We start from the raw sequence: 12381 nt of genomic DNA on the forward strand, positions 1-12381 counted from the left end.
GAACAAAAAGGGCAACCCTTTAATTTTTTCCATCTGCTGATTCTCCCATCCACACTTTTTTTTATCTTAAGCCATTCTCTTATCCGTAATATTCTCACGATGCTAAAGCTCCATAACATCATTTATCTTTCATTTGTCTATTCGGTAATAAGCATTTTTGTCACGGAGAAATTTGCATACCGGCAGAGTTGATGAGTGAAGAGCTATACCCAAATTGCCACCCTTATGCTTCAGAGAAATATGCAGATGCAAAGGAACAGGGGTAGAATAAAAATTTAGAGTTTTACTCTTGACAAGTCGTTGCTTATGGGGTTTTGATATCTTCTTTGGGGCCTCTCCGTCCCTGTACAGGAACACTTTTTATATGCACCTATATACTTGCACCATTATCAGCCTCACAAAGGGCCGATGTTAATTCTGTTTGTTTATGCACGGTTTCGTGTGTAAAGGAATCTCTTGTGACCGGATTTTTTTAGAGTATCCGAAAAAAGTACCGAGGACTATGTGAAACAGTTTACCCCTTTTTTATTTGCAAATGAACGTTAGAGGGATGGAGTTTTTTATCTTCCATTGACATAAAAAAGTTCTTTTATTAGACTCAGGTCACGATTTTTTTTAAATTTTAGTGAATGTCTATTAGTTTTAGAATAAAATGGGGATTCATAAACAAAACCTACGACTTCAACGCTATTTCAAACAAGTTTGTAATATGAAGTCCTGTAAATTCGACTTTTTCCATAAGACCCCGTATAATATTATTGAATATTATGAACTTATCAATTACAAAGTAGTATTTTTTTAATATTGGTTTTCGACGTAATTTTTTATGAATGTTCGAGTACTTTGAGGCCTTCCTGAGGCCGTGACTTCAATATTTTAAAAATCTGTTGCTTTGTTCGGGTCGCTCGAACTCTACTCTTTCATATACAACTCCTTGTATATTGTGTGATTTTTTGAATTTGCTACCAGCCACAAGGAACATTTTCTAGTGTCCTATCCTTTGTTATCTTTATCGGTTTTCGAGTGATGCTTTCATAAAATCTTTGAAAATTTGGAAAATGTTAAAAAAATAACAGTTTTTACTGTGTTTCGAATGTTAAAACTCTCTTTTCGTCAACCATTAAGATGCGTTTACCTATATAAACCCATACCCATCTCTTCATGACCCTCTTGTACAGGATGTCTGTTTTAAGCGCGTTCAATACCCCTATTTCCGAAACGGCGGAAGCTACAAAGTTGATTAAATTAGAAAAAGTTGCCGATTGTGGAGCTCTTCCTCATAGGAAACATTTACAATGTTGTGTGCTGAATGGCTTCTGAGTTGGCTACTTCGTAATTACTTTTCCAAATATCTCAGAAACCACTCTGACCATGTGTCAAAATCACGAAGATTTCATAATTTTTCCAATTTAACCATGCAACCCCAGCCACTTCGTAAATGGCAATCAAACGCACTTAAAAGTCACCCTGTAAACGTTTCTACTAGGAAACCTCCATTACCGACCTATCCCTATCCATTACTATTTTGTTTGTGGCGTATATCTCCATAACTCACTCCCTCGACGTTGGACAACTACAACGCAATTGCGAAGGTTGGAAGCGGCGTCGACGGCGCGATAATTAGAGCCGGGGCGCGCGTCCCGACGCTCTCCCAAAGGACGTCGGCGTCGAAGTGTTGGCGCTAACGAAGCCCCAGGTGAGAACCCAACTAGCCTTGAACGTTCGCATTTAGGGGTCAGGAGCGTATAGTTTCGAGATTTGGAATAATGGGCGCATTTACATCAATTCCTAGTATGCAAATGCGCCCTCCACAATGCATCCCTTATTAATTTATGCGAGTTTGCTTAGTCTTAATGCGTGCCCCTGGCATATGCAAAGTGGCATATCCATGAGACAAATGGAAGATAGATGATGCTTTTATGCGTTCGCATCGTGAGAAAACAGGTAAGAGAATGGTCGTAGATAAAAAATTATAGGGTAGAAGACAAAAAAATTAAGGGTTAAATTTTTTGTCTCAACAGGAGTTTGAATGGGGTTAGCGAGGTGAGCGCCTATGCAGATGAGGTCTTGTTTTTTGTCGACCGGAAACTAGAACGATCCCTGATTAGACGTTTGTCTTTTGGCGGTTGGAGCATCCAGAATTTCTTTCCAAGCTTGTGAATCAACGGATTTTTCAGTCGCCTTACGTGCGAAAGAAAGCGAACAACAAACTTCGATTATTGGGACTTAGATTTAAGACGGGACTAAACCTAAATCACCGTCCATGACGGAAAGATGCCTTAACGCCTGAGCAAAGGCTGCAAGAATGTTGTAATGGTGATGATGGTGATTCCTCAGTGAGCGTGTTAAAAGCGTACCTTTCCTCACTCGACTGCATGGCCGAACTCCGCTACGCGTCTTTTCTGACAAGAGCTGTTTCCGCACTTGTGCACGTAAAAAGTGCGGATACTTTTCCGCATGTCATTGCAGTTAGGCGAACTATACAGTAAATACTTATTATTCTCTAACAAGTGTCGTAAGTGACACTCCACCGCACACTGATTGCATTTGACTGCACGAGGCGGTGCTAAGTACGACATCGAGACCAACATACTGACAAAGGAATGATAAATTTTTTTCTGATAAGTTTATCAATATTGCACTTGTTAAATTACGCACTTCGAGTATCGACCTGCCTTCATATCGAGAGAACTAGAATTGCAATTTCTGAATGTCTTCACAAACAAATTCCTGGATTTGTGCCTGTTAAATTTCCCTGCCTCATTTCAAAACAAAAAGAGAAGTTTACAAAAAGTATCGAGTTACATGTGCTGATGCTCATTTCAGCTCATTAGAATTCCAGAATAGACGTTTTTTACACGTTGCCTGTCGGGCATTTTTTCACATCTCCGTCACATAACACGCACACACACATGGTAACGTCTCTACCGAGTGTTTTCGTGCCGACTATAGTCGTCATTAGGGGGTCCGGTGATGCGACAAATGTGTTCGATACAAAAAATAGTCTAAAAAGAGCTTAAAATCGTTTTTATCCACCGTTTTTCAACTGCTTTTTAACGCAGATTTGCACTTGGCTTACATCGGTTTTTATCCGCTCGAAAAGACTGCAGGTTGTTGGTGTTTTTGTGGGTGACTTTTTTTCGGAAAAAAAAATGTGTAAACAACTCGTGCCAAAAGGTTTTTGGTTTCCTTTTTTTAAGATTCGAAAACCTTCTGATTTGGAGAAAAAAGATTTTATATCGATCTTAAGTGATGAGAGGACTAATACATCTGCTGTTTCCGGGGCAACCCCCTGTGTAAGATTGAAGAAGAGTCAATGACTTGGCGTGGGAAGAGATTAAATAAAGAAAAATCCCTTTAATAGCCCTACGCACATGTTTTAGAGGTGTTATTGTTCTTTTGTCTGGAGGCCACTTTTGCTTTCCTTCTGAGAATAATCGAGAGCGTTTTAAAATACGTATTTTAATTTAAATAAATGCATAATTAAACATGTAATTAATTGCAACAATGCACATAAAATGTTGCCTCAATGCTAATTTGCTGCATTGAAATACGTGTTAACATTAACCCGCAGTATTTAATGTTAACTGCGTTACATTAAATTACCTTTACAATTTGGAGTAATCTGCTCTTTCAACCCTGTATTTAGCATACGCCGGGTGCAACCTCTAGATGCATCCCTCTATAGTCTTTCTCACGATGACTGTACTAGCCTAAAACATCATCTATCTTCCCCGATTGTCTCACTCCTAATAAGCATTTTTACTGCTCAAATATTTACATAAACGGCATCATAGGCACTCCATGGATTCCCTTTTGTCCCCTTGTGCAGTTCCAAGTGGATTATGCTAATGGTCATTATCTCGGAATTTTTAACTAGGCGGAGATTCTTTTCATGGAAATGCAAGAAAGGGCGCAAAGCAGTAAAGTTGACTATATTAAACAATAATTCCTTAGGCAGTTAAACATCATACTACTTCAATTTTCCCTTAAAAGTCACTTTAGCGTTACGAAAAGGATAATTACCGGTTGTGGTGTTGGGTGAATGGTTTTCGAAAAGGATCATGAGTGAAATAAAGGAAGGATTACCAGAGGTGGATCATTAGTGAAACACCTTTGCGGATTATGCAAAAACGGTGTATGTAAGTGAATTTTGATGGGCGTGTGAAAAAATTGTGCTCTTGAAGGTAAATACATAGGAAACAGTGTAGATCGACTATGAAGATGAAGTGGGTATGTTATTAGTCGAGTCATCAGGTAAGCAAAATTCGTAATGGAAAATATGTGCAAATTAGTTACTTTCCCACTACTTTTCTGGAGATATTCTGCGCTGAACACTCGATATCTCAAGAACGATCGTCTCAACACGCCGCAATAATATCGCGGAATTGATCGCCTCAATGAACCATACAAGAGTACATAAATGGATTGTGACATCTTAAGTTCCCGAGATACGTGGTTTATTTGCCATACTTAATTATGTGATTCTAATTGAAGGTTCTTTGAACGGCACTTCCACAACCACACACACAACAATTTAGGCGGCTGTAAGAGGACAAGGAGCCTCGGCTTTGAGTTTAAAAATTCCCAAAAATATCAATTATCACAAAATTAATGTGATTTAAATACCTAAACCAGGGGACATATCTAAGACTCTATTTTGAGCAACGTTTCGATGTTTTCAGTTATTTGGAAAAATTCTCGACCTCTTGGTATGGCATGGATACATCAATTTCATTTAAATAACTGATGGCCAGGGAGCCTCCAAGAGGTCTGTAAAAGCAAATAATTGTCTGGACTAACATTTCGCGGTTTTCAAATATTTAATAAAATTCTCAAACTTCCTGTACTTCACTGAAGACCTCGATTTTGGCCAAAAAAATGTTCAAAGACTTCAATTTACCACAAAGTAAATTTTATTTCAATAACTGAAGACAGGGGTGTCCCCAATTAATACTATAACTACGTAATTGACTAAAATTGTAAAAAAATCTCAGAAGACCGCTGAAGTTTTGCACGATCAGTGTCAGTTCTCATAACTTAGTCGTCGATATCTTGGGAATTAGAACACCAAATTGGATTTCATGTTCCGAATTAACGTCTATAACGCCCAGAAATCAAATTTCACACTGCAATTTTTTAATCAGTGAAAAGCAAAGACCTTTTGTCTCTGTTACTAATTCGGTTATTCAAACATGCATGCTAATCCCGAATGCAAATAATGTGACGAAGCGAATTTTGTCGCCCTTACGGTATTCACACACTTCCTTGCCCCTTTGTAGGCATTTAATAAGCCGGTTTGATATACTGGGAGCAAAAAATTGTTCGGTATAACTGCTTTTTTGCCTTGTAGAAAAAAATGTTCTACAACCCTTCTTGGGGGGTAACACAACTTTTTATGTGAATACATAAAAAAAGTTGTGTAACTGGTTATTTTGAGCTTACAGCCTTTGCCCTGAGTGACTAATCACAACTCCAAATGACAATCATCTTCACATCAGCAAGAACCAACGGCATTTCCCATATACCTCTGGAAGACCCACACCTAGTCCTCGGGGTCTATTAAAATTCAATAAAACCATCCCCGAAAAGATATTAAGCATGTTAATCTTCAACATCTAACCTCACTAATAACAGATCCCGGTTGTAAGACAAAGGCTCACACTTGGACGATTCGCAAAGGGTGCATTAGTCGGGCTCAGAAAAGATGATCACTCGGTGTATGGTAATGTGGGGCCATCCAATATGATAATAGCCGATTATGTTAAAACGGGGGACCCTGTATACAGGATGCGTTTTCTTTACAGGCGCCCCGCGGAGAGGTCGGATGGTCCGCTTTAAGACAAGGAAGCGGAAGGGTTGGAACGGGGTGAGGATTAGTCTTCAGTTTTTTTTGCATAGGTTGGCGATTTTTTGTGTCAAGAAATTTGAATTTGCAGCGGCTCAAAGGGAGGATTTGGGTGCTGTTGGGGCCGCAGAGGAAACCGTTTTCGCATTGGATGTCGTTGGTTTCGGTAAACAGTCTTGATGGAGCAATTTAGAGGTTCAATGTCGAAGAGCAAAGAGTATCGTAAAGCTATGAACTTTTGTCATTTTGACCTTGAATTTACTTAATAATCTGTAAAATGATTAATGCGTTTGACAAAAAACAATGAAATATTAAATTATCCTCTAAATATCTACATCCATTTTAGAGCTCTAGAGCCTTGTAGCTGAGCAAAGTGTGAGAATTCAAACACTTATAAGTCATCTTTCGTAAACTGAACAAACGTTTAGTCTTCATGTACTTAGTAATCTGTGAAATTGTTGAATGAATCTAATCACAAATAGTGGCGTACTAATCCCTAAGGTCTAATGTCTAAATTATTTCTTCCAATAAACATAATTAAATTTTGCACAATTTGACTTAAAAAAAAAGCCAATTTTTTCAGTGAATTTTGCCGAATTGTAAGTCTTGAAAATACTCAATAATCTGACCTTTTTACTTTCACCAATCAACCAAACTGGAATTATTCTTTTGTGAAGACTTCGCTTCAATATCTTTGATGGTTATTCACTTTCTGTTCCTACACCAACCCTGTTGAAAACTATAAGATTCATTTCGCCGACCCACTTCAACTATGCGATAAATCTTTCGGGTTCGATTAAGCCACTTGTAACCACTTTAGGATTCTGTAATGGTTTTAGCATCTGCTTCGCCACATTAATTCCTAATATTAGATACTTATGCCTCCCTTCTTATCAATGCTCTCGATTTGACACTCTCTCTTAAGCGACAAGTGGGCGGAACATATTCAGCTGGGTCAAGACTAAATTTACGGTAAAACTATGGGAAATCCCAGACAGATTTTTGGACATTAAATTAAACAAAACCAGAGAGAAGCAGTCTTAATAGGCAAGCACCGCAACGACTGCGAACCGTGTCTAACATCATTAATTTCTCCCAATATCGCACAGAAGCGACCACAAAAATAACCATGCATAGGAAAAAAATCTAAAACAAGCTATTCATGCTGAAAGAAAAAAGATAATCATCCCTATGTCTACGCATTCGTTCCACCAGGTAGCCAATGAGTCGTCTGTTTTGCTTCCTTTCCTATTCCCCGGCTCCCCTATTGTTATCCATTGTACGTGGAAGAAACAAAACGTAGTCAAAACGCAGTTTAGAACTGGAGACAAATTCATTGAATCTCGGGATGATTTATGGACAAAACGGAACACGGAATAAATTAAAATGTCAATACGTTTTGGAAGCAGAAGGCAATTTGGATCCGATAAATCTAAGCACAAAGAGGGAGAGCACAATCTGGGACACGAAATGTTTTTTTGATGGCCTCAGGTACACAAAAGACGAAGTCGAAAAGGGTTGACTTACCTCCTGGTTCCAACCCATGTAATGGGACATCGCGGGGTCCATGTGCTCGGCCATTACGCTCATCCAATGCACCAACCCTTGCGCCCCCTGGCCACCCATGCCCCCACCTTGGGGGCCTGGTGGGTTGCCCCCGGTTTGTGATGTGTCCCATCCAAATGCCTTCTGAAAAACAAACATAGTTTAAGCTAAAAAATTTCATAAACTACAGATATTATAAAAGCTCGTTTACTGCACTTCGTTCCTAGTACTGCAAAATCTCGAGGTACTTGTTTGCAGTGCTTAATATAGCGTACGTCACTGGCGCATCACGAGGTTTTCGGATGCAGCAGCATTTGCATCTTCTAGGTATTATTTTTTAATTCAAAATTGCGTCGGAATCTGCTTTTATTTTACCCATAATTTTTCAAATTATATAGAACATTTATCGGACCTTTTTAACATCCAACAAATTAATGTAAATCTTTTTATTTGAAAATTGTGTTGTAACACCCATGATAATTAGTGGCCCGCGATTTTTATACCGTCTACAAATCTTGACTTCTAAACAATAAATTTTTCCTTAAAGTTTTTATTTTGAACTTTTTTCGGCACGACCCTGCTTTTTTTGTTGCTCCTAATCCTTACCTCAAAACTGTGTTCGGTCTGCCTCAGGTTTTATTGACCCATTTTTTGTCGAGTTTCAGAAAGTCCTCATAGAGCAATATAGCAATGTACTTAAATTATTTCTTGCTTTTATAGCTTTTTTATCTTTAATTTCTCTACTGATGTGTCTGCCACTGCTTGTGAGATTAAAGGAACATTAAAAATCAGTCTTATTTCTTGAAGAATCTGATTTTTAATTTATTTTTATTTACTGAAGTTATCTTTTCAAATGATAAGGGATTTTATTAAAATATTAACTGTTCAAGAGGGAATTAGTTTAAATAGCTTAGACGTCGTTTCTGTCCCTAATTCGAATTTTCCTTTGTGTAGTGAACACGTAAAATGTCAATTTCGGGTTTCAATCAATATTTTAATTGTAATGTTTTTCTGGATGGTCGAAGACCATTTAAAAGTCCCCGTTCCGCAATTATTTACCATAAACACCATACCTTTTCATTTATAATTATTGTATTTTTAAACGGTAAATTAAATGGCAAACTAAACGGGAAAACAAGGGCAATTTCACTGTACCCGTACAATAATTTATCATGTGTGTTCGCCACGGGGACACGTGTTTTGTGCCCCCAGTAAGATGTTAACAGTAATTAATTTAATTCCATGCTTTGATGGAGTGCCCGGAAAAAACTTGTAGCCAAATTGGCGCCCAATAAATAATTGAAATTATATAAAAGTGCCTTTTTTGCCTTTTATTCGTCGTAATTAGATTGTTCATGTTAGTGCAAAATTGCTTGCCGATAACGTCACGGGGAACAATGTGGTTTTGAAAAAATACAGTCGTATGAAATGATCCATTCCAGGTCAATCAGAACTGAAATTTTTACTTTTTCTATTGAAGTCCGAAAAACGGGGCTTTCGGCCTTAATGACGAAATGAAAATCCGACAAAGTCACAAAAGCCAACGGAAGTCTGATGAATGAAGAGGTCTGATCCCCTGTCTGATTTAAATGATTCGGTTACGAGGGTACGAAGTACCTCCATCGCTCCTTCAAAATCGTTAGAAGTTACTCCTTCAAGCAGAACCTCTATGATTTTTTCCAGATTTTTGGTTTGTGATTTTTTTGCCGTAAAAAGCGAAGAATGACCAACATTATTGTTATTTACCTAACAAGTGATGCTTCACCACACCCTGATCGCAATTAAGTGCGGTAAAGGCACTTTTCCACGCGTTAGGTGATATATTTGTACTTCAAGCGCAAGCGTGTTAAGTTGATTGTGTCCAATAAGTTCAATTAAATATAAGCGGGTGGTAAAGGTTTTACAGCAGGCAAATGAGCGGTAAAAAGTTTTATTACCACACTGACATCCATAAAAGTTTCCATACTAGCACATGTCACTATGATTTGAGCACAGTAAAACTTTTTACCGCACACATGCACACACCACAATTCGAAAATGTGCGCAGTCAACCCACTTTAGCGCACGCTCGGAGGAAAACAGATCTAACACAAGCAAATTAAAAAATTCGTCAAAATTCGAGAATTCTCCTGGGAACTTTTGTGTTTAGCACGATGAATTAACACTCCACTTTGTAGACTCTGCTCGGACTTTTTATTTGCCAAATTTCTAGCACACGGGAGACAGGAAGTTGATATTAACAGATTAAATTTGGGAAAAAATGAAATTTTCCATATCTCGATATTTCATCCATTGATTTTGTTACCTGATCGAAATCCCTGTCTTTCCCAAAAAACATGTTCTTGTAAACGTTGTTCTTGTCGTCTCCATTACTGGTGGCCATTACCGCCTTGGCCAACAGAGTCTTATAAAACTGAGTGGGCAGCAAGAGTTGGTTGTTATTATAGCTGTCCAGTTTATTCATGATTTCGTTATACTTCAGTGCCGGCTTGTACAAACTCAGGCTGGTCTCGTTATTGTTTACAGTACCACAAGAATCGCTAGAGTCTGAACTGTCCATCACCGCCTCCGGAATGGGCCGAATCGTGGTCATTTTGGGGCCGAAGAGTTGCTTAAACATCTGGATTAGGCTTAACTTGGCTCTAAGTCTGTCTTACTGGCTATTAGAGGGGTATTAAAATATCTTAAGCTTCTCTCTGTTTCTACTGTATAGTAAAATATGCTTTAATATAGATTTCTTGCTTCTTAATAGGAACTTGGTAGACTTGGAGGAACTATGACGGTTTAAAGTGGCGTGGCGGCGACTCTAACCCATGGGATAGTTTTGTGTGTTGGTTGTCGAATAGTCTTTAAGCTGTGAGAGCTAAAACGTGATAATGGCTTTCTTGGAAAAACTGGGAAACTGGATTAATGACAAAAATTCAGTCTTGTTTTCGAACTATTTTAATAATCGATTCCTCCAACAACCCCGACCTGAACATTACTTGGAGTCATTACCGGAGAAACGAGGTATTTGATATTCGATTCCTTTCTGGAATTATTATTCATCGAGCGGGAATATTAAATTTTCATCTTCGTAATGGATAAAACCTCAAAAAGCATTCGACATCAGCGTTATTTCAAATTAAAGTGAGCTTTCTTTTAAATTAAATTAAATCTTTAGGTGTATCAAAAACAAAGGAATAATAATATTAGTAATAATTGCAAAAACATAATAACTTGGGCTCCATTAAAAATTTACCAAATGCACACAATATTAATTTTGTATAATATAATTTAACGTTAATATATTTTCGTTATTTGCCCGAATTCGAATGTTAAAGCATTTATTAGCATTTGTAGGCGGTGGTTATTAAAATATTTTAATTAAATTTTAAAAAGCTTTCAAATGAGTGTATTTCGTAATTATTATTTGTATGATTCGTTTATAATATGTTTTAATATGCCCGGGCAAAAATTAATATATAATTTATCATTATATTCCGGTTCGATATTATATAGACGGCCGATAATTAAATTCGGTATTTTGTTATTATAATGTGCAGAAAATGAAAAAATGCACCAGTCGAATCGGCGGGGCTCGCATTTTGTTTGAATTAATTATTCCAGCTTTACCAAAAATCATTTAGCTTCAAAAGTAATTACATATTAATAATGAACAATTATTATTAGTATTTTTTGCCAACTTTAATAATTATTCCGATAGTTGATATTTTCCGGCGGAGTTATTTAAACGAGAAGCGATGAAAAACTTTCATTTATATGAGTGGAAACTGAAATCCAATATTTGAATTTCCATATGGGAAAAGATAAGTAGTTTTTTGCGTCGCTGCGAGAAAAACGCAAACCAGGAACTTGAACAATCGAGAGAAAATATGAGTGTGAAAAAAATAGGCCAGAAGAAACGAGAGGAGAAATGAAACATTCCACAAAAACTGGCCTTAAATTGGCCAGGTGAGCAGATTGATAGACGACATGATTGACGGTCCTAAATTAAACCAAAGTCTTTGACAAAGTTTAACGTTCCATAGTTACCGATACTATGATTCGCACAATACAACACCCTATTAACCTCATTCACCAGGGGTGTTTGGTACCCTCGGGTGTAGGTTTTTTTCGACATTGTTGCCAGCAACTACCGTCCAAAAAACGGAACGCGATTGGACGCTTCAAGCCCGTGCAGCACATCGAATCGGCCACGCAACGGAAATAATGGACCTGATTCCACAGGATGATATGTATGTGAGAGTGAGACATTAGGAAGCCGATTTGCAGCGCTTCGAGGGCCTGAATGCGCCTATTGTTTCTACCTTATCAAAGTCTATAGTATTATGACACGTTTGATAAATCCAAAACTTTGCTTCGTCAACCTAACGCGCCCCAGAAGATCACACCATCATCTGAAACCAGTGTCGCTAGAGCTCTCCTGGAGAGAAAGTTGAATCGCTCATTGATATGACAATTTCTAGCGATTGATATTTCTCGGGGAAAAACCTATCAAACCCAAGCATTCTGCTTACCCCAGCTACATCAAATTTCTATTCCATATTCCATGCCAGAATGGCTTTTTACTCTGGAAGTAAGCTTCCTAACAAGGCTGCTGTCTAAATTGTGAGAGGCATTGTGACGTAAGAATATAAAGGGAACAGCAAGTACAGAGATAATTTGTGTAAACACAAAACAGCAGTATAGATGATCAGATGACATCGCTCTTTTGTAGAGGGATTTAGAGATCTAATCACTTTTAAACCAGGAATAAAAAGTCAGTCCGGCGTTGGTGAGAGTATCAACTAACGTAATTTAAACAATGGCGCAATATTGCCAAATTTCCATAATATAAATAATAGATTCAATAAAGACATTACTTTGAAGAAATTCTTCTATAATGACAGTTGACGAAAATTTGACCAATTCTCTCAAAATACCAACGGAACTGTTCTCACTCAATAAAGATCAAGAATAAAAAGTTAGTTTGCAATGTTGGTTAA

General features: G+C 37.7%; 1 protein-coding gene across 7 annotated transcripts in view; it reads right to left on the reverse strand.

The window, feature by feature from the left end:
* The window catches only part of LOC136416355 (zinc finger protein rotund-like), a 122656-nt gene that overhangs the window by 66659 nt on the left and 43616 nt on the right, over positions 1 to 12381 (reverse strand). For 3 of the 7 annotated variants that reach the window (XM_066401475.1, XM_066401472.1, XM_066401473.1), the window contains exons 2-3: positions 9699 to 10256; positions 7376 to 7537 (exon numbers count right to left, since the gene is read on the reverse strand). In XM_066401475.1, coding sequence (XP_066257572.1) covers positions 7376 to 7537; positions 9699 to 10013 — 477 coding nt within the window. In that variant the 5' untranslated portion in view covers positions 10014 to 10256. Of the gene's footprint in view, positions 1 to 7375; positions 7538 to 9698; positions 10257 to 12381 lie in introns of those variants that run through there. The other 4 variants (XM_066401479.1, XM_066401478.1, XM_066401474.1 and 1 more) reach the window with 3 other exon arrangements.

This window comes from Euwallacea similis, chromosome 23 (assembly GCF_039881205.1).
Source record: "Euwallacea similis isolate ESF13 chromosome 23, ESF131.1, whole genome shotgun sequence".
Classification (NCBI taxonomy): domain Eukaryota; kingdom Metazoa; phylum Arthropoda; class Insecta; order Coleoptera; family Curculionidae; genus Euwallacea; species Euwallacea similis.